Genomic DNA, 23,525 nt, shown 5'->3' on the forward strand with positions numbered 1-23,525 from the left:
TTATCAATCATAACAAAGAGACAAACGGAAACGGTGTTTCGACTTTGGAATTTTCGAATTCTATGGATCATTGGATCATTTACTCATCTGCCTCGTCTCATTCAGTTATACCTATTTCAAAGTGGCCTTTTTCATTCAGCTGTCTTTAGTTTGTCTTGCTTGATTTTGGATTGACACGATGCCGGTGTCTGAATATTCGAAAGACTCTGACCGAACCACAGATGTACAGACACACGATCAGACGCCATTCGACGCCATAATAACGGGCCATCCACTTATATTGAAAGGTCTATCTGACTGTGGGTTCACAAATGCTTCTCCGATACAAGTTGCCGCTCTACCGACAATCATCGCAGGACATGGTAATTTGTACAAAGTATTTTCATTTTACCCCTTATCTACCTCCAAAATAGTATTTTCTACATGATATATGATTTTATATTTATAGACACAATAGTTGAAGCGAAAAATGGAACAGGAAAGACATTAACTTTTGTTATCCCAACTTTGATTAGTCTGAAATTAGAACAGGTTCATTTGCAAACTATTATTTTGGCACCAACACGAGAAATTGCTGTCCAAATACAACAGTGTTTCAAAAAAGTCGGACAGCACTTACCAGGTACTTACTTTATTTTTCTCCCAAGTTGACTATAAAACAATCCCTAGGTTATACCTTTCAGTGTATATGCCTATATTATCTAAACGAAGTTTTATTTCTTATCAAAGTATTTGGAGTCGTTAAACATAGGTAGTTATACATTAGTATCTATACGATTTTACGTTGTAAGATACAAAATCTAATTTATACTAATCTGCTTGCAAAATTTAGAGCTGAAATGTGAATACTTCATTGGTGGTACTCCAGTTGATGTTGACAAAGAGAAGGCAAAGTGCTGTCAAATAGCTGTTGGTTCCCCGGGACGTATCAAACACCTCATCAATGAGCACATATTAAAATGTTCAGAAGTAAAGAGCTTTATACTTGATGAAGTTGATAGATTAGTTACTGACAAAAGTTTTACAAAAGATGTTCGGTAATATTATATTAATATTTATTTAAATAGAAAATTGAATAAATAAATATTGTACCTATTAAAAACTTTATATATATACTTAAAGGGACGTTACAGTGACATTTGTTGTCTTTGTCTTACTAGTGCGTAACATAGCACCCTCTACGCACAGCAGAACACATTTATCTCCGTTAGTTTAAAAATTAGAGCGAATTGAACTCTTATACAATTTAAAGGTAAGACTATTATCTATATAATGACCTAGGCTTTTAATTATATTTTAATTTCAAAGCGAGTTATGTGTATTTTAAAATTGTAAACAGATTGTACATCTTAAAATACTCATAACTCGCTTTAAAATTAATATATAATAAAAAGCCTATGTCATTGTCTAGATAATAATCTTGCCTTTAAATTTTATAAGAGGTAAATTTGTTCTAATTTTTAAACTAACTGGGATAAACGTGTTCTGCTGAGCGTACAATTTTCTATGTTACGTAATTGTAAGACGGAGACAACAAATTTCACTGTAACGTCCCCTTAGTAAATATTTTTGTATTTATAAGTTAGCCGTACTTAAAATGTATTAATCAGTTATTCACAGTAGATATTAAAATAAATAAGTAATACAAAATTGTTTGGATTATTGTAAAAGGTATATTATCCATTTTTACAATTAAAAAAATGTAATCTTAAAAGCAAGTTACTTTATTTTTTTCAATATTTTACTAAAGTCTATACATTTTATTGATTATTTGTTTTTTGTATATAATTACCTATAATTATTTCAAAATTCAAATAGTAGTTTAATTTAAAAAAATAAAAATACTTACTTAGAAGTCAAAGTCTAACATTGATTTTATCATAGACTATTATTACGATGAGTAAAAATTGGTTATCATAAAATGTTATGTACTATACAAATGTTTTATAGTAACTGATCCTTTAAATAATTTCAACTAGTGATACTCGGATTTATGAAATCCAAATTTTTGCAAATCCTGATTACGCTATTAGGTACTTTTATCACCAAATGTTTAATGAAAATATTTTTTATTAAGGGTAAAATTCTGTTTTTGTTTTTTTTTCAAAAAAATTAAATGAAAATTTATACCTAGACTAGATGTATTATTTTTATTGTCTTATGTTAACATTGCATTTCTGCTGATTATAATTAATAATTATAAAATATATTATTTTTCCAGACTGATTGATGCTAAACTTCCAAAACTAAAGCAAACAATTGTTGTAAGTGCATCAATTGATAAAAATGATATGTCTGTCTTTGATGAGTTCATGAAAGAGTATATTGTGGTCAAGGGAGCAGAAGAAGATATGAATGCTTTACAAGACCCATCAAAGTTCCTATTAGGTATTAAGCAATATGTAGCATGTGTTAAAGCAGTCAGTACTAATATAATATTATTACCTGCAAAAAACGTGCGACTCCTCAATATATTACAAAATTTGCCATATACTCAATGTATCATATTTACTAATTACATGACAAGGTACCGACATAAACAAACATATTACACAAAAATAGTGTATAGTAATTTTGTTCATTATAATTTTACAGAGTTGAAGCTGTTTGTAATATGCTACGTGACCATAACTATAAAGCTGATTACATTAGAGGTGATCAAGATCAAAGTATTCGATTGGAGTTAGTAGATAGATTAACATCTTTTAAATCAAAAATACTTGTTGCCACGGATTTGATAGCCAGAGGAATAGATTCGTCAAACGTAGACCTGGTGATTAATATGGACTGTCCAAATGACTGGGCTACATATCTACACAGAATTGGCCGAGCTGGAAGATTTGGAAACAAAGGTTGGATAATAGTTTTTATAAGTCTGAATTTACATAAAAGTGATACATTTTTTTTTAGGAAATGCTTTTACAATATTGGATGATGACAAAGAGTTGAAAACTTTTAAAAATATTATTAACAGTATTGAAAGTATTAAGGTCAAAATGTTACCGATAGCAATTACAAAACCTATACTTGAATATGCAGACAATGAGCTTCAAGATCTTAATTTAACGACTGAACCTGAAATATTACCAATACAAGAAACTGAAAATGGAAATAATGTGATTGAAGAAAACTTAACAAAATATAGTGAAAGTAAGACAATCTTTTTAAATAATCAATATAGGTACATTCAAATTTATTTTTATTATTTTTATTAAGGTGATTCTAACTTGAGTCCTAATGTCATTAATTCAAATATCAACAGTATATCTGAACCATGCTCTGAAATAAAATCTGTTTATGGGTATGGTGTGTCTGAAAAGGAGTCACTACAAAAGCTATGTAAAGTCGTTAAAGAAACCGAAAAGAAACTCATTGAAGATAATATGGTCGACAAAAGACTTTTAACTGATGATAGATCGTTTGTGTTATTTGATCCAGAACCCTTTCTTGAAGACACCGATCAATATCCAGAATATAGTCCCGATGATCTATTAGAAATTATAACAAAATATGATTCGGATTTTGAAAAATATGAAGCTGATAAAAACCGAATGTTAAAAAACACTGTACTCCAAACCGTTAGTGAAAATGAATTATCTAATATTAATCAAGTGTGTGAAGAAAATGATTTTACAAATGTGTCCAACATTACTGATGAAAAAATAAACGATATAAACACAGATCAGCAATTACAGAGCCAACATGAAGCTCAAATTAATTGTGAAGACAATAAGCAATTTGTTAATGAAAGTTTATGTTCAGAAAGCAACTTTTCAAGTAAATCAAACAACAGTGTTGATGACACTAAAATTGATACAAATAATAGTCAAAGACTACGATTCACTGATATATATAGTTTATTTCAAATACCAGATTTTAGCCTTTTAAAGCCTGCACAGCATGTTAGTGAAGTTGCCCATTCGACAGATGTAGAAGAGAGTGATGTGTCAACAACTATAATATGTGAAAAGGGAAGTGAAGGTGAAGAATTGTTTGATGAAGAAAGCTGCGGCGAAGAAGAAGAATGTAGTGAAGAAGATGAAGATGAAGAAGAAGATTACTGTGATGAAGAAGAATCCTGTGACGAAGAAGAATCCTGTGATGCAGGAGAATCCTGTGATGAAGAAGAATCTTGTGATGAAGAAGAATACCATGTTAAACAAGAAAATTGCAATGAAGAACATAGTGATGGTAAAAAAGAATACAAAAATGGATTTGAGAAGGAAAAACAAGAAAAAGAATATGAGGAAGAAATTAATTTAGAAGCAGAAGATAAAATATTTGATGAAGATATTACAAATAAAAATTGCTCTTATAATGATCATCTTGACAACCGTGTGATGTATTTTGTGAAACACAACAATAAATCTAAACAAAAATCACTTTGCAACAATATTCAAGAATATAATATACCTAAAAGAGAAGAAGAAATTATTGAAAACAATGATCAACAAATAGTAGATTATGAAATTTTAAATGACTGGTATAGCCAGTGGAAACAGCAAATGAGTCGCATACAAACATTTGTCAGAATGAGTAAGTGATTGTCTAGCGTGATTAGCTTTAAGTTCAAAAGAACTGAATGATTTTTTTTTTTTAAGAAACTTTTAACTCTGTATTATAATTATTATAATTTAAAATGTAGTTTTTCTATGTTTTGGTGAATAATGATATACATTATACACCTATTTAATTTTTTGTGTAGTTTTTTTTCATAAACAATAAAACGCCACAAAATGTATTTTAATAATTATTATATTATTATTTTCTTAACCGTTATGATAAACATTTATCAGTCGTAATAACTACTAATAATAGTATTATAAATACCTACAATTAATAATAATAATATAATATTAAGGGTATTATAATAATATCACGATACGTTTTATACATTATATTTATATATACATAGGGAGAACAAGAGATACAAAGTAAGAGATAGAGAGAGAGACAGACAGACACGATTTTCTCGATCGACTTGAGATCACGACGTGAACCGCCGTTTTTGTTCGTTTACTATCAAAAAAACGACAAACAAAAATGTGCACAAGTTTGGTAAAATAATATACATTTTAATCTTTCGGTATAAATAATATATTAAACACGCGGCCGCGGCGCCGACGACACCGAAGCGGGCTGCATCTGCGGCGGCCGTGCAACCGCGGCTGTCGACCCGTTCCGCAACCGGCCGGCCGCGAAGTCGTACACCGCGTCCCGGTTCCTGTAGATGATGTTGGCGAACTGGTCCACGTTGCCGTACGTCTCGAACCTGGTGTTGGCGCACATGCGGGCCTTGGGCTCGGGCAACCCGGCGTCGCACTCGACCGGGTGGTAAACGTGCACCAGGTCCGGGTCGGCGGCGCGGAACACGGACGCCGCGGTTCTCGACCGCACAAACTTCTCGTACAGGTCCACGTCCTCGTTGCCCCAGCCCCGGATGGAAGTGTTCAGCCCTCCGGCGGCCGCCAGGTCGGTGGCGTACGCGCTGACGATGCCGAACCCGTACTGCCGCCAATATCCGGTGTCCTGGTTGACCAGGAAATGGTTCGGCGACCCTTCCGCCCGGCCGTACACCACCACGGGGTCGTATTCGCTGTAAACGATCGGAAAGTACGCGGTGCGGCCGCGAACCGTGTTCAGTCGGACGCGGTCCAACGTCGCGGCCGTCCACAGCATGTCCACGTCGACGAAGAACAGCAGGTCGTCCGGTGGCCGGCCGGCCGCGTGGACGGCTCCCGCATGCAGCGCGGCCGCTCGGGCGAACGGGACACCGGGGTCGGGCAGCACGGTGAGCCGGGCGTTCGGGTGACGGCCTGCGAGCTGCGTCACAGTGGCGACCGCCCCGTCCGCGGTGGCCTGCCCGAACGGGACCACCGTCAGCGTGACGCGTTCGTCGTTCGCAAGGCACACCGACTCGTAGTTGTCCACGAACCGGGCGAACGTGGCCAGCCGGTTGAACAGCGGCAACACGAAGTGCACCGTCTTGGCTCGGCCGTCGGGCCGACGCTTGGCCGGCGGCACGTCCTGCACCCGGACCATGCCGTTGTCCGCAATGTCCCTAGACGGACTCCCCGCCGTGTCGTCGTCGTCGTTGTCGTACGCTTCGACGTCCTGCTGCTGCGTAACGTGCTTCACTTCAGACCCGTCCAGCACTTCGCGCACTTCGTAACCTGTAATGATCGAATCGTAGGGATTAGTATTATAGGTATTTAATAATATTTATGTTATAATCAACACTTCGAATAGAAATATGATTAGAATAAAATATAATATTATTAAATCGTTTAATATTAATAGCAATATATTCAACTAATATAATTTAATTAGGCGTATTCATTTCGGCGGCCGTCATGTTATGATTACGGTTTTTGTGTACAAATTAAATTATTAAAATTATTTGTGTAGGTATTCAAATAAAATAATAATATCGAAAGATATCTAGTTCACAATAAATTAAAAATATAGTTTCTAAATTATTACTATGGATAATAGATATACTACAGGATTAAAGTAATCTAGTTTATCGCGCGTTTGTGATTTTATTTATGAATGCGATAAAATTTTAAAAAAAACATTATAATTAATATTATAGTTGCACATAGAAATGTGAGTTTGTATATTTTATGAAATGGTATAAAATTGTATTAAAATACTAGAATTATACACATGGTATACAATTATTTTATACAGGTTGTATACAAAAAAAAAAATATTAGTTAATAATAATATAATATAAGAAATGTAATTTGATACTTTAAGAATATAATATACTATGAATTGTAACTATGTTATTTTAACTAGGTAGGTATATCATGATTGTTAGCATGTTTTTAAATATTAATTTACTCTAAAATAATTCTTGTACCTATTATTGTGGTTGTTAAAATGTTTTCTGAAATTATTAAGCTATTTTAAAATTGGTCATAATATACAACAGGTAGTTAAAGTTTTATAACCAGTGTTCAATTCCCGATAATTTAAGGTAGGTACCTACTGCGAAATTATATACGGTATAATACAAAAAAAAACTTTATTTCAACATCCATAGTACTAATACCCAATGGTATACTCATCCAATGTACTCCCTAAAAAGTCATAGAAATCATTTAACAAACTGTTATTATTTCGTGTCAAAATGTTGGAAAATGTATATCAAATATGTTTATTGTTTGATGTTTTTACATGCTACATAAGTTAGATCTAAAAATGTATTTTAATATAGACATATAGTTATTATTATTTTTATAATTTGTAGACCAATTATTTGCTGTTAATAACGAATAATTAGTCGTGGCAAATGTTATTCATAATAAAACAATTATGATACTACTTATACCCAACATTTCAACAGGTTATTTTTTTTAACTATACGCCTCAAGCTGAATTTTGGGCAATGAACATGTCTAATTTAATGGAAATTAAAAAAAATGGAATATATTATATTATCAATGTCTAAACTCCTTAAGTCCTAAACTTGGTGTTTTTATAATTAAATTTGAACGTTGGAGAAACATAGAATAGATTTATTCCTACCAATAAGAAGTTACCAGCACGAACTAAGATATAACGTTTATACTTTCAAGATCCTCTAGGTGTTCAAAATAGTGGTTAACAATTTTTTTTAATCAAATAAAATAAGCAAATTTGAACGCAAACTATTAACTAAAATTATTATTGAAATGTTCTTCAAATACCTATAATATATGATAAGTTGTCTAAAATAAATAAGCAGTGGGTTTTTTTCGTTTTATCAAAATTCATATATTTGCAGATAGTTTCGTTACAATTAAAAATAAAGTTTACACTTATCAGTATATTAATTCGGTGTGACAATGATTTGAAGATTAAAAATGTATTCCATTCAACTTTTAATATTGTTATCAGATTATTGTGATAAAACAATAAGTTGTTTTCTGTATTCCTAGAAGAATCGTGTGAAAAATTGTCTATACCAGCTTATATTAAATATTGTGTATAATATTATTATATTATTGTAATCAAAAAGTTGAACGACGATAGATTTTTGGATTTAATATTGTCCAATAAAATAAATACACTTATATAATGGTCGATGGTTATTGTTATGATATATTGAAAATAAATCCACTAAAAAATTAATTTCTTTGTCCGAAAAACACGGCCGACAAGTCGCTATTAGTTACACTATAATAATATCATAATATTATTATCCTCCTTACCGGTAAACTGCTGTTGGAGATAAGCGTGCCGACGCACAGGAACGGTCATCTTTTTTCCCCGGTACTTCTTGTACATCAGCAACATGTCCAACATGTAGTCCACGCCGAACAATGGGTTCACCCTCTGGTAACCGTAAAATATTTCCTTAAAATCGATCACCCGACCGCGCTGCTTGGAAAATTTATTTATCAGATCCATCACCTGCAGAAGAATACGATATAATAATATATAATATTTAGGTATATATAGAAATTCAATAATATGTATAGGCAGCAGTTCCATCATCATTGCCTTATTTTGAGTATTTTTTATCGTTTTAATGTGTTATGATGAAAAATAATCAAAAAAAAATCGGTCAGAAACATTGTGTCGTATGTATCTTGCAACCCGAAAACATATTTAGGTATGTTAATAAGAAAAATGTTCAATCTTGTTCGATATAATTTATACTATAGATAACTATAATAATTATATCTATAATTTATTAGATTTTGTATTATTATTTTCGTAGGGAACTATCTATTATAGTTACACTGATCGTAGGTTGTATATAGATCAGGGGTTTTAAATCGCGACTCCCTTTCGGCTTTCATTGAAGTTTTTTTCAAAAACAAATAAAACATTATTTTACAATTTATTGTTTTTTATTTAACCCACGGATATAAAAATTAATTACAATCACACTATTTGATTTAAGTTCAAATAATATTATTGATTTTGTTCGGCAACAGATAACTATGAAAAACGAAATTATACTTTTAGAACGAGTGACTATGAACACTTTACGTAATCCGATGGATATCAACCCATTAGCCCATATTGACTATCCTATTAACGAATTGAATATATTAAAATATTTTACGTGTACAACTTTCAAATAAAGCAATATTTAAATAAAAAGTATAATATATATTACAACTTGCGTATCATTGAAACGTTTTTTTAGATTCTGAGCGAAGCGATGAATGTATTGATTCTACAATGATGTGTGTTTTTTTTTTTATTTTTTTATTTTTTAATTTTTAATTTTTTTTTTTATTTTTGTGTCTGTCATCACCTTTTAGGACAGTAAAAGTGCTTGGATTTTCTTCAATAGTAACTTTTCTGATAGGAAAGTGAATCTAGTTGGTAATTTGGGGGGTCAAAAGTAAAAATTTCCCAGTAGTTTTCACAAGCGACGTGAAAAACAAAAGAAAAATTAAGAAAAAACGGGAAGTTTTACGCAAAATCTGTTTTCGAGAAAATCGATTTTGGTTTTTGGTGTAACTCTAAAACAAATGACCGTAGGGACATGAAATTTTGACTGAATGTTTATATTAGCATTTTCTATACACCATAAAATTTACAAAATATTTTGACTCTTTTTGAGCTGTTTACGGCCATTGTCAGTTTTCAATTTTTTTAGTTTTTTTTTCTATAAATATCAATAAAATTTTATCTGTTGAGTAAAAAGGCTTGAAAATTTAATATAAGGCTCCTAGGTTATTGTTTCAAAGGCAGATGAAAAAAATTAAAAATCCTTAGTCACAGTTTTTAATTATAAGCATTTAAAGTTCAAATTTTGACAAAATACGGAAAAATCACGAAAAATAGCAAATTATTTTGATGAGAATTCATAAAAATTTTTCTTTTTAAATCTAAGATTTGAAAATGTAATATAAGATTACTCATAAGTTTGTCTACCTTTATCAAAAAAAAAAATGTCTAGAAGAAACTTAAATTAAATTTTTATGAGCGTCTGAAATTTATATTTTTACAACATTTGATATTTACTCGATTTCTCATGTAACAATTTTCTTATTTTATTGTAATTAAAAAACAAATGACTGTAGATACTTGAAAATTTCACTGAATGTTTATATTAGCATTTTCTTTTTTTTTTTTTTTTTTTTTTTTTTTTGATCGTAAGCCCGGCAACTATGGCCATTAGCTGTATGGTCTTTTTGGTGTATGGTTTTGGTTAGGTGTATTGTATTGTTGGTAGTAGTAGGGGGGAACACGTGTGTGTTGGGTTTTGGCAGAATTTTCAATTTGGGCACCCGTAGGTATCTGCCATGCCCGGGTGGGGGATGGCGGCACTTGTTCTCCGGACACCGTGACTTGCCCGAAGAAAAATGCCGCCCAGTGGCCGGGAGTCGAACCCGCGACTGCCAGCGCCGCAGTCGACGCGTTAGACCGCTCGGCCACCTCGTCCCCCATTAGCATTTTCTATACACCATAAAATGTTGAAAATATTTTGACTCTTTTTGAGCTGTTTACGGACATTGTCAGTTTTCAATTTTTTTAGTTTTTTTTTCTATAAATATCAATAAATTTTTATTTGTTGGGTAAAAAAGCGTGAAAATTTAATATAAGGCTCCTGATATATCGTTCTAATAGCAGTTGAAAAATATTAAAAATACATAGGCACAATTTTTTTTTATAAGCATTTAAAGTTCAAATTTTGACAACATTTATCAAATTTATAATTTATTAATTATTTTGTAGTTAAAAATTTATAAATTTTTAACTTTTATGGCTAAGGATTGAAAATTTAAAACAAGGCTCCACGTAAATAGGTTATATATAAATTACTTTATTCACAATAATATCATCAAATATACTTGGTAAAATCATAGGCTGACTGACCGTTTTCGCTCAGAATCGTTTTTCTTATACAATGATATTATATCATTGAATTCAAATTTAACACCATCCATTACAGTGACCCACTTGTAACCTACCGTACAGCAGAGCGACATCCACTTATCCACCTTTTTTATCATTAATTATTAAATCGATCGATAGCGATCGCGACAACATAGAAAATCTCGGAGTTCGATCATAAGTTATTCACAAGTCTATTAAAGTTGGCCACCCCTGCCATATACTGCTACACAGGTGATAATGTAGGTATATATAGGTACATAGAGTTTTTAAAACAATGATAATTAGACAGTTCATTCATTATCATATTGTAATTTGTAAGTGTGTATAGATATTTTCAAATAAACTTTATATTTTTATAATATTCTATTGTATACGAGTAGATACCTCCCGGACGACGTCATCGAGTCCTTCTTTCGTGTAGGAGTCTATCCGACGCCTTGGATTCGCGTCTGTGTCCGAGTACCAAGCCTTCGATATGAAGTCCCATTTGATGACGTCGGCCACCTTGCGCGGCCTATACTTGTTCAGTCCCGGCGGAAGTCCTACACGTCATATTATTATATTATTATATTATTATACACAAACGATACGGTTTTAGCCGGTTCCGCGTGACATTATATGAGCGGAACTGTAATATAATACAATATTGTTTAGTTACCCAACAGGTCTGGGTCGCCCAAGTAATTCGGACTTCCCGGCCGGGACGCGAACAGCTGTTTCGAGTCGCCGGTCAGCCGGAACTCGATGGACGGTCGCGGGTGTGCGCTATTCAGCTGATCGATCATGGATCGTACATCCCGGTGCAACAGGATCTTCTTCTGGTGTATTTCCTGCAGTTCGAGACCCTGCAGCAGCGTGAAAAAGGTCACGAAACAAATCAGTATATAGCCGACCCGAACTATAAAAAATTATTAAATCATAAATAATTCTCGACGTGGCGCGATATACCTTCATGTAGTTGTGTATCCTATACATGTGAGTGTGCTGTTTGACTGGATGGAGAGTTATTGCACGGTGCACTTCTTTCTGCTTCAAATTGCCAGTGAATGCATCGCGACCACTGGAGTTGTGGTACAAAATAGTTTGCATCTAAAAATAAAATTCCAAAAATAATTATTAAGTTATTATTATAGTGGCTTTAAACAAATTTCAGCAAAGTATGGTGAAACAACTGTTTATAAAGGAGTGCTTTGGGCTTGGTGGTGCTTGAGCACGAGATACGAGTCATAACAAAGGTGAACACAGTGAAAAAATATATTAATATTATACTCTATAGACTTATATAGTATTAAAAATAATAACTTATAAGTCAATTAAAAAATCAAGTTAAATTATGAAAAACACTGATTTACCTCGGTTATTACTTATCCTAGATAACGCTGTATCTAATGAGTTTGCGAACTCAATGACAATCGCAGCCACAAATAATTTATGATTTAAAAATAATAATGTTAAATAATATTTAAACATAATTGAATTATTATATGGTATTTTACGCAGATATAATTCTCAATATCCAAAGTCATTTTTTAGATTTTGAGCGGAGCGAAACAATGTATAGATTTTACAATGATGCATATGTTTTAGATAGTGGAAATGCTCCGATTTTTGAGGTCAGCATGCGTGTGTTGTGCGTCGTGTGATCAATTATTGACATAGGTAAACTTGCTAAGATGTGCAAACAAACAAAAACTCGACTTATAATATAAATCATAATTTATTCTTGTATTTATATTTTTGTCATAATTTATATCTTTGAGTCAGCCGGCCCAGTTCTCTATAACTTCAGTACCTACGTCCTACATATCATAGCATAGCATATCATTACACTACTCATAATATATACATAAGTTATAATTACAATTTGCCTTGTTACGCGACTTATGAGAATAACTCGTATACAATATACGATTTACATATAAAGATATAGCTGATCCCTATATAATATTATAGTACTATAATACACTATATTATATTCCTCCGCAGTGTTAATCTTATTTTCTCGAACAATAAACATTCTCACCCCATAACTTCAGGATTTAGCATTTGGTCGAACCCTCTCTTCCGCTGTTACATATTTCATACCCCTGTTCACAGTGTAATTTCACAGTGTCAAAGATGATTATCAAATATATATTATATAACTTTAACGTCGTATAATATTGTGCATTATGAATACCTGTTATTTGACTATACGTTTTCAGATTACACGCGTGTTTTTCAATGGACGTATATTGTTTCGCTCTATCTTACTATAATAATTAATAATATTATAATATAATATTATGCTCGATTTTAAGCTGTATATAGTGTCGTATTCAAATTGCATGCGCGCAGTGATAAAAATAATAATATTTAGATAATACATGCAGACTGTATTGTATCGGAGTGCAATAAAAATGAATTTTTCGGTTTATTGTGTTTTAGAGAATATTTGCGTTAAATTTGAACAAAAAATTAAAATTTATATCTTTAAACATTGTTTTATGATATAATGGTTTTCTGGTTACCGATGACATACAAAGCATACGCTATATTAATACGAATTTACCTATTTAATATTTTAATATATACGAATAAAATACGTGTGAATCGTATGGTTCTCACTGCAGGTGCTGTAACGGGGTGTTAAAATAATATTATTTGCCTCTAAGAATCATTATAAGACGCATATTATATTCGTAGCCATATAAAAAAACTTGATGAACACAGCTAATGTACATGTACAGTACATACGGGTATTACTGTATATTAGGTACCTAACGTTAATCGTTACATCAACGTATACACATTTATGTTTTCTGGCTCTCTTTGTATAGGTACAGAATAGCCAATGGTCATGCATATTATAATATTTTCCTCAAGTTCATTCACTCCGATAAATTAATAACCATATTAGCTATTCGTTTTTTCGTTTATGTAACCACATGTTTCAATCCAATAATAATATTTTATGACGAGTAGAGCAACTATAACTATATTATTTATTATAATACTGCTGCACTTGCACTAACGGTGTGCACTTATAGTCTTGACTTGTATCCTCACGTGCGTACAACAAATAAGTAATATATAATATACGACGCCTTCAAGTATTAGTTAATGACGTTTTTGTAATCATAAACCCACTTTAATAATTTGTATACGTCCATAATATATAATGATGATAAAATAATTTAAACCATTTACCGACGTTTTTATAACCGCTATTATTATATTATTTTAATAAAATTAAAATTGATTTGTACGCCTAAACGATGATGATAATGAAATTCGTTGTTACATGGGCTCGAAATCGTATCCGTTTACTCTTCAACATACAATGTTGCTCGACAGCTGACTTTATATATTGTTAAGGTATGTTACTGCTGCAGTAGGAACCGATGCACCCGATTTCGGGGGTTAAAAGGGTCGAATTTCTATAATATATAATATATAGTTATACAACTATATGTAGGTGTAAGCGCGTTCGTATGTATATTATTATATATATTATATATATATACTTATTATACTTATATATAGCCGTATATAGGTAAAATCCGCGTTACTTAATATTTTTATGATTAAGTCCGAGCCGAAAATAGGTAAAAACCATATAATAACAACCACAATCGTAGGTTACACAAGCATTTTATATGGTCAACAGAATAATTAAATATTTAAAATGTTATATTATTATTATTTTTATTGAAAACGTACTGCGATCAAATCATAATATTATTATATGCGAGAGGTTATACCGAGAGGATTTACGAGCGCCCCTCCACTCACCCGTACTTAGGCTGAGTTGAAATATTTTACAGTACGTCCCGACCCGATAACCACGGGGTCGTCTGTGGTCGAAAAACTTTTCCGTTTCGCGTGCTTATATAACAATTTATGGAGGGACCTCCATGATTAGTTCCATAATATCATATTTCCAACGCGCCTATTACCGATGGATAGCACAAAACAACATACGATTTCGGCACACGTGGTACCTATACTATAACCAAAACATTCCTTGATAATTGCGTACATTCGCGGCGCACATGACTCTGTAAGATTTGGATGGGAAAAAAAAAACACCACACGTACGACGGAGGTAATATTATATTATTATATTATTATGGCCATAAGAGTGGCGGCGGCGTGCAATTCAAAACGGTTTCTCGAGTGTCCGCAGACGTTTCGCACATACCGTTCTATTTCTATACAGGTAATAAACGAACCCATACCTACACGTAGGTGGGTATAGGTATATACATATAAACGTAGGAAAAAAACAAATTCGCGACCAAATAAAAACAATTACGAGTGACCATAATTGGAAAACGAGTCCATTCTTGTCTGCAGCGCTCGTCCGACCAATATAATAATATGTAAAATAATAATATTATTAAACATACCATAATTTAATATACAGGAAGTATATATATACCTATGTATAGGATGCGCATTGTTATACTGATCTTTTTTCTTGCTTTTTTTTTTTATTGTTTCCTCGCATATATAATACACGACATATTATTATCATCATTGTAACGCGCTCGTCTGCTGCAGATGTCTGTCGTGGTCTAAACCGATTCCTCGTGTGCTATTACATAAAGACAAACAATTTGTTTTTTCTTAAGGCACCGCGCGCCTCATAAAAAATCCATTAATTATCCGTGAACGAATTCGTATATAGGTACTGGTGCGCAGTGTACACATTTCTTTTCGATTTCTTTTTTTTTCCCATTTCCTCCGCCGTCCGCGGTGCGGGCATTGCGGCGTTGTTCACCCTCTACACACACACACAAAAAAAAAAAACACCATTTCATTTGATCGGGAGGAAAAAATAATAATAATAATAATAATAAAAACCGGTCCTCCCGACCATATTATAGCAACGGTATCGCATTAGGTCCGGCGGCGGCCTTGGCAGTTGGCCGCGTCACACACATAATATTCTCCTCGACTTACCTACGTGATCGCAGTAGTCATTGAGCCACGCACACATAGGTTAGTGACTTCCTTAACGCGCATTTTTATTTATACGCTATTATAGAGCGCGAGCACGCAGCATGCGGAATAGTTGGCACAATAATATAAAAAGGGTTCTTAATTTCGTAATTGGTCTATAAATCTAACCTTAATACGCGCGTACATACATCACGCATAGGTACGCATATAATAATAATATAATGTGCATATAAATATATATTAAAATATATGTCGACACGTCTTCGTGATGTACTCGTCCGTCGCGATAATAATTGTCGTAAGTCGAACGATGGCCGTGACGTCCTGTTTGGTACGCAAGATTCCCGTTTTTTTTTTTTTTAATTTCGGCTTTTACCGAGGACGCGTCGAAGGTACGACGGATTTTCATATAACGATTAAAAATTAAATTTGTATAAATAAGTAAAGCCGTAAAACTGTACAAGTTGAGGTAAAACATGTTATGATTTATGATGCGTATCTGAGAATGCATGCGTGGGATCTATTATGTGTTTACTACGGTTTAAGATAGAATTTTCTATCTTAAACCGTGATAGGTACAAACCATATTATAGTATATAAACGCGTCCGGATCGACCACTATAATGTTATAATTGGTAATCATCAAATAAACTAGTGCTTATCGCAAATTTGATAATAAGATAATATTGAAGGTATAATTATTGGGTATTTTATTATTATGATAACCATGACTCACCAACGTGTCAAACCGCTTGCGAATAAATTTCAATATATTATTTAGTGCTCTTATTTAAATTTTTTGTGTACTACTATTGGTATACACACTCTTCGTCTTCTGCATTTTCATTAGCCTTATCCAGGTTAACGGATAATAAAATAATTAACTTTGGAAAAATGAGCATACACAACATAAACCTTAGGGGTATAGTTACCTAATTAATGCCGCTTTCAAACACAGTTAAAGATGTAGGCCGGGTATAGGGCTTTAAAATAGTAAGTAGATGATAATACACAATATAGGTGGGTCGCAAGTAATACAAAAGCGGAAAAGTGGTCTGGAATTAGAAAAAGATACGGGGGAAATAGGTAATCGCTGTACAGTAGGTGTCGAGTGTAAATAATATCGTCCTTGAGTAAGTCATTGTAATGGATATGTCAAATTCAATGATAAATCATTACATACGAAAAACGATTCTTGGCGAAGACTGTCAGCATATATAACATATTAATAATTATTTTGCTATTATAAAGTAATTATTTATTTTACTATTAAAAATAGGTACGGTAGATTGAATGAACTGTTGTCAAAAATATTTCATTTGAAAATGTCATAGTGTGCAAGAATTACGGGATTTGACGGTTGGTTTTTGGGTCACTAAATTACAAGCCACTCAAAATATGTTTGGAGCGCCCAAAATGCGTTTAAAATATAAAATAATAATAGTCCTTTCTTTAGTAGAAGATAAAATGGAATGAAAAATAATTGAATAATTACAATTTTTTATCAGATATGTGCCGGGCTTTCAATACAAACTTGGTCATCATTAAGCTTTTCGCTAGTATTCACTCATCAATGAACTACATTTCAAGAGGTATAATATTACGAAGTCGCAATTATTTTATTATTTGAACACAAAAACTGGTTAACACGCATGAAATTCTATATAATTAGATCATATTATAATCAACATTTATTATTGGTCATTATTATAGTGTTTACGATTACAATTTCGTTCATACTACATTCAGTTTAATTTGTTTATGCTTTATTGTAGATTATGAAGACTTCTCCATCAATAAAATATAAATTACTGTTGTCATACATTATTTTTTTTATTAATTTAAGGAAATATTTACCGAGCATCATTTTTAAACCAAAATATATATTGGTATTATTATTTAACATTACACACGGTTCGTTGTAATTAGTCAAATAGTAGGTTAAAAATCAAAATAGGTTTTTATATTGGAATTTAAATATTGTCAATGATATTATTACTACATCATAATATGTAGGTATATTATTGCTTATTAAAAAGAATGATTGACGATCGTCGATCATCGTCCAAATGTAAAGCTTTAGGTACATTAACTGGTAATTACACATGAGTTTAATGAATTTTTATTTTTAAAGACAACTAGATAAAATAAGTTATTATTATTATTGGTAGAAGCAGTAGGTATAGTAGGTAGTAAATATATTATACTATAGTATAGTAGCAATAGTAGCATACGTTTATATTCACCATTAAACAAAATAGTAATATTACACTGTTATGCAGGTAATTTTTGCGAATCAAATTATAATCTAATATAAATTATAATTATGTACTCTGTAGGTATACACTCAAGTAAATAACAGTTACCTATACAAATCAGGTAGATAGGCACACCAGAAAATATAAGAAAACAACACTCGAGTATATATTTAATACTTATACCTAGGTATATACTTATCTACAGATTTTGCAATCTCTTTGTTAAGATGATTTAATACTAGTGCTGCGGAGAACACCGTTTCAAATAAAAAAATAATTGTAGACTTAAAAGCGGTATCAAGTTTATATAAAATTGCAGTTGAACACAAAAGTATAATAGGTATATATAATATGATATTAATTCTACTTTCAATGGATTTGAGTATAAGTCGATTAGTTTCTTACGGATTTATCAAGACATTTTTTTCGTCTTCTGTACTAGAGGTTTATTGTAGTCACAATTTTCTCCTTACACGATGTAATGTCCAGCAATCTATTTATTTTTTTAAGTTGAATACCAGACCAACTGTAGGTTTTTAGGACTTAAGTCTTTGATAAAAAACACCAACCAAATAATTTTATTTCAGAATTTCAAAATAACATACCGTTAAAACACTAAAGGATTTCAATCCAGGTACCTATATGACCAAAAATAGACATCTAAAACCACGACTATCGCAAGACATCCACCGACACAGGCACACAGCAACACTTCAAGTGAATACACTTTTGAAAAAAACTTCCATGAAATTGTTAATTATTTATGCGAACCTAAAATACGTCGAAACAGTCTAACATTTATATAACATGAAAATTGTTGTTCATATTTTTAGTGCTTCATCACGAGGCATTTTAATTAAAAAATTTAATATGTAATTATTTGCATTTTTTATTCTATCATTTATATTTTTTTGGCGCTTAGCAGTCGTTTACGTGTAGATACCTACAATGTTAACCGTCGTACTTCACCATGAACGTTGAATAGTGTATTGTGCAACGCGTCCAACTTTAAATATAGCAATAGACGCTCGTAGTGAAAAAAATACTTTGAGTTTCACATTGCAATTTTTTCACCTTCTCGATCTGCATGTAAAACAATTTTAAATATTTAATTTTATCTAGGGTAAGTACATACTAATCGTAATAAATAGTAGCATTGAACATTTTCATGAAATTCTCGTTGACATCATTATGATTTTTTATTTATCAACTTATTACAATATTACAATAGGAGTTTATATTTTTTCATAACATATTATTATTCATTAATTAATATTACACAAAGTGAAGTATCAACATCCGGAATCCTCGACTCGATTTCGGTCATCGTCTTAATTCGTCATAAGTCGTTGAGTTTTCAACTCAAACGCATTTCCTCGCTATGTGCATATAATATTACAATAATATAAATCATTGTTACATAGTTTAACAGTCTGATAATAATAATTAATATTTCAACGCATACTTCAGCTGACACGCAGGGGTCTGGCGCGGGGTAATATATTATTATATCTGTTGCACGCACAATATGCACTTAAACGTTATTTAGTCGTTCATAATAAATTTATATAAGACGCGACGAAATGGGTGCAACTTGCAATCGCGTGATTTGTACAGTTTGATATACTACGCGACATTAAGCCGAGTTTCGACTCTACAATAACTCACCCAAAAAAGACGAGGGAGTGACACGAGTCCTTCAACAATTTCACCACCACCACCACACGAAAGCCATTCATATATATATAACATAACATAATAATATATTATATTACATTTATTTATACGTGCTCCTGCAGCAGACTCTGGTGTGTTTTTAAAAACAAATGCTAGACATGTGCGCGCCACACACACGAAAAAAAACCCACGTCAAAGAATCCGACCGACCGACAGATCAGTTTTTCAAAACGCCATTTTTTTTCCTTCGGTTCAGTGCATATATAAAGTTAAAAAAAAATACACGAGCATACGGTCTGCACGTGTTCGTTTGACAGACGATTCGACGCGCCTCGCGAAGAGCTGATTTGCTTCTGAAAATATAGAGCTACCAGCAATATTATAATATATGATACATATTATTATATATATTTATAAATTATGATATTCGACGGGGTGAGTTATCTGCACAACGCTCACGTATGACATAAATATACCTACACTTGGAAGTGTTTAACGATAAATTAAGCAAATCATTGTCACATTATACAGTATTTTGTCAACGATCTGAAAAATGTTACGATGATATGAAAAAAATCCATTTCAATCAATAGGTAAGTTTACAATGAAATCCAATTATTTATAAAAAAACCAGGTTCATTACACATCACTCACTCGGATATTTTCCTGCAAAACCTGCACTGGACGCGTCAACGAACACAACTGTATTATATTACGCACACGTGTATCTATATAATATATTATGTAGGTATAGGTATACGTACATTGTACATATAATATATACGTGTAGTCTATATTGCAGGATATGTTATTAAATGTATATATATTATATATAATATAATAATTATTATTGACACATTGGCGGTAGGCGATACTTTCAGAACACCTAATCGAAATAACTAGATCACAATGATATAATATGTTTTAAACATTAGGTATATACGAGGGTATATATATATATAATACGTTTGCACATACCTCAGCAGTAGGTTTTTTATACGCGTGGAAAACGAAAAAAAAGTCAATAAACACAATCGATGAGTATAGGTATACAAACGACACGATGCCGTCTCTGAAAAATATTATAACGTCATCATTGTACGAGTATTGCGTTATTATTATGAGTTTAAGAGTCACTTAAGATTTTTTTTACTACCTATTTAATATTTATTTATACTCACATTTGCATAATTGCAATTTTAGTTACTCACCAAATAATAATAATTTTTTTTCCAAAATTTGTATTTACATAATATGCAAATTATATAATAATATATAATATATCTACTTATCTACTGACATTCTAGACTGGAGTACTTATAAGTAATTATTAGAGCATACTCTAGTCTCTAATGTAGTTCTTATGTACATTTAGTTAAAAGTTTAAGTGTACATACAATTTTAATTGAAAAATGGATCTCAATATTATTATTAACAAACCACTTAGCTTATTGGTATTTAATAGTTAGGTAATACAATAATTGTTTCATACACACAGGCATAATCCGGGGGGGGGGGGGGGCAACTGCCTTCTCAGATATTTGATTGAATGGGCAATAGTGTCATTTTAGTATTTTACCTTATAGATTTTTAGTTTTACCACTGACTGCCCCTCCCTCTCCTCCCGATCACCCAAAAATATATCCTAGATTACGTAAATATAACATATTTTGTAAATACTCTGATAAAGTTTCAATACTTTTGAAAATATTTCCACTTGAAAGAATAAAATAATAGTATCTAATATCGCTATGAACATAATATGGCTACATTTCAACATTATAACCCGTCACGCCGTCTCGTCGTAGGAAGTTGTCCGAACAGAAGTTAATTAAAATCTTTATAAACACGTGTTTTCATTTAGGATTTAATGAATAATACGGTTATTTATTATATATTAGACCCTACACGATTTGTATTTTGATATTTAAAGAGGGTATAGTAAAAGCTATTACATTACAAGGCTACAGATAAGACATACTATTTTTATTAAACACGTGTGCACATCTTAAGATCAAATCACGAGCGTCCTCCCGACGTGTGAGTCTAGTAGAATGGCATTAGGATTTGTTGACATTAATAGTTGTGTCATAAAGTTAAAATAAATAGAATAGTCCTAGAATTATATTACAAAAAATATTATATATATTAATATAATACTATTATTTAGTAGATTTAAGATTATATAGTTATATATTCTATAAGCCTAGAAGAACAACATTAATAAACTCACTGATGGATAATGATTGTTAAAGAAATGTTAACTACTTTTCTATAATAATTGTCACGCAATGTATAATGACCAATATAAAAATATTTCAACGTTAATCGTTTTTTTTTTTTATTAGTATCCCTATATTATAGGTACGTTTATTATAACCTTCGGCCTTCTTGCTGTTATAAGTTACCTAGCTAAAAGAATACTATATAAATACAGAATGATCGATCAAGTGCATTACCAAATCGCTTTTATCCGTTCATAATAAACTTATTTAAATTCTGATTTTTGACATTAAGGAGAGACCTGTGAAACAAACTTTTCTTTTTCAAATGAAAACCATAATTTTTTACTGTAAGTTGCTAAGTGGATGATTTTTTATTTTGATGTGTCTATAAATCAAATTTTGAAGGAGTATAGTTTCTGAATTATTAAAATGTACTGAAAATAATAGAAGTCCTTAGCGAATCACATTTAATGTATTTTTAATTGTTAATAATATGTTATTATACGTCTCCAATTTTCTAAATTATTGATCATCTTTGTATAATCCTGTACCTACGCTTAATTTATGGACTCAATTCATTGAAGAACTTTTGACAAGTTCAATAGTATGTCAGTTTTTAAATATCATAGTATTGTACGAATTTAAAGAGTCAATAGCTTTAATACTTAATATTTACTATATAAAAACTGAAGTATAAATATTATTTATCAATATTGTATACCTAATATATTGCCAAGCTATACCATAATAATATGTCATGCTGGCATTTATTTAATGGTTTTTAAATATATTTTTATTCAAACAATAATAATTATTAATTATCCAGTTGTACGTTACACCAAATTACATTGCGCACGTAATGGACAAAGTACTTTACTGCAATCTCCGAAAGACAGACAAAGATGTGAATATGTGCTATAGCGGCTAGAACGAATTGTTCAGGAAACGTCAATATTAGTTTTATCGATAATAAAAGTAATACTATAGACATTATAATATTTATCACTGCTGCAGCTGTGAGTGCTATATTATTTTAAGACTGTTGTAAAATGAAAAAAAATTATGAAAAACGACTGTAAATGAAATTCAAAATTTTTCCAAACTAATATCTATTGACTTTTAGATTTGATTGTTTTTATAGTATAATTACATTTTTTATTTTTTTGATAATTATAATATAATATCCATTAATGCACTATACGCAGAAACTATTCTCTATAATAGTATTATAATATACGTAGGTAAATACCATTATTTATTATCCGGTATTGTTCATACCTACGTATACGTCTAATGTCTAAATTTATTCAATTAATACTTTATTACTTTTAATAGTTACTAGAATTAATTTATTAAAGAATTATCATCTCTTTAACTAGATACGATCATTTTATAATTTAGACCGATTATGATATCAAGACATCAAAATTTCGAAATAAATAACATTTTACGATGCGTACAATGTACAATGTACATACCTACCTATAATATTAGGATATTATATTAAAATTGACATATTTATTTATAATATAATATTGTAATATGGTTTTTGAAATTCATTGAACTG

The 23,525-nt window shown here is 31.5% G+C and overlaps 2 protein-coding genes across 2 annotated transcripts in view; one reads left to right on the plus strand and one right to left on the minus strand.

Moving 5' to 3' along the window:
- LOC132940359 (probable ATP-dependent RNA helicase DDX20) lies at positions 1–4,750 on the plus strand. Its single transcript, XM_061007905.1, has 7 exons — positions 1–362; positions 449–622; positions 833–1,037; positions 2,222–2,527; positions 2,596–2,852; positions 2,911–3,150; positions 3,217–4,750. Exons 1-7 carry the CDS (start codon positions 179–181, stop codon positions 4,542–4,544), a joined length of 2,694 nt encoding a protein of 897 aa, XP_060863888.1. The 5' UTR covers positions 1–178; the 3' UTR covers positions 4,545–4,750.
- The window catches only part of LOC132940358 (chondroitin sulfate synthase 1-like), a 24,721-nt gene continuing 5,933 nt past the window's right edge, over positions 4,738–23,525 (minus strand). Inside the window, exons 2-6 of the mRNA XM_061007904.1 lie at positions 11,800–11,940; positions 11,510–11,696; positions 11,236–11,393; positions 8,202–8,403; positions 4,738–6,173 (exon numbers count right to left, since the gene is read on the minus strand). Of these exons, the coding sequence (XP_060863887.1) occupies positions 5,101–6,173; positions 8,202–8,403; positions 11,236–11,393; positions 11,510–11,696; positions 11,800–11,940 (1,761 nt within the window). The 3' untranslated portion in view covers positions 4,738–5,100. The remainder of the gene's footprint in view (positions 6,174–8,201; positions 8,404–11,235; positions 11,394–11,509; positions 11,697–11,799; positions 11,941–23,525) is intronic.

Source organism: Metopolophium dirhodum, chromosome 3 (genome assembly GCF_019925205.1).
Source record: "Metopolophium dirhodum isolate CAU chromosome 3, ASM1992520v1, whole genome shotgun sequence".
Lineage (NCBI taxonomy): Eukaryota > Metazoa > Arthropoda > Insecta > Hemiptera > Aphididae > Metopolophium > Metopolophium dirhodum.

What these genes read in the sequence shown, in the direction of transcription:
- LOC132940359 (XM_061007905.1), top strand. Translation starts at nt 179, where the DNA reads ATGCCGGTGTCTGAATATTCGAAAGACTCTGACCGAACCACAGATGTA. An exon ending in AGTTTTACAAAAGATGTTCG is followed by an intron (nt 1,038 to 2,221) that starts GTAATATTATAT and finishes TTATTTTTCCAG; the next exon opens with ACTGATTGATGCTAAACTTC. An exon ending in CTTAACAAAATATAGTGAAA is followed by an intron (nt 3,151 to 3,216) that starts GTAAGACAATCT and finishes ATTTTTATTAAG; the next exon opens with GTGATTCTAACTTGAGTCCT.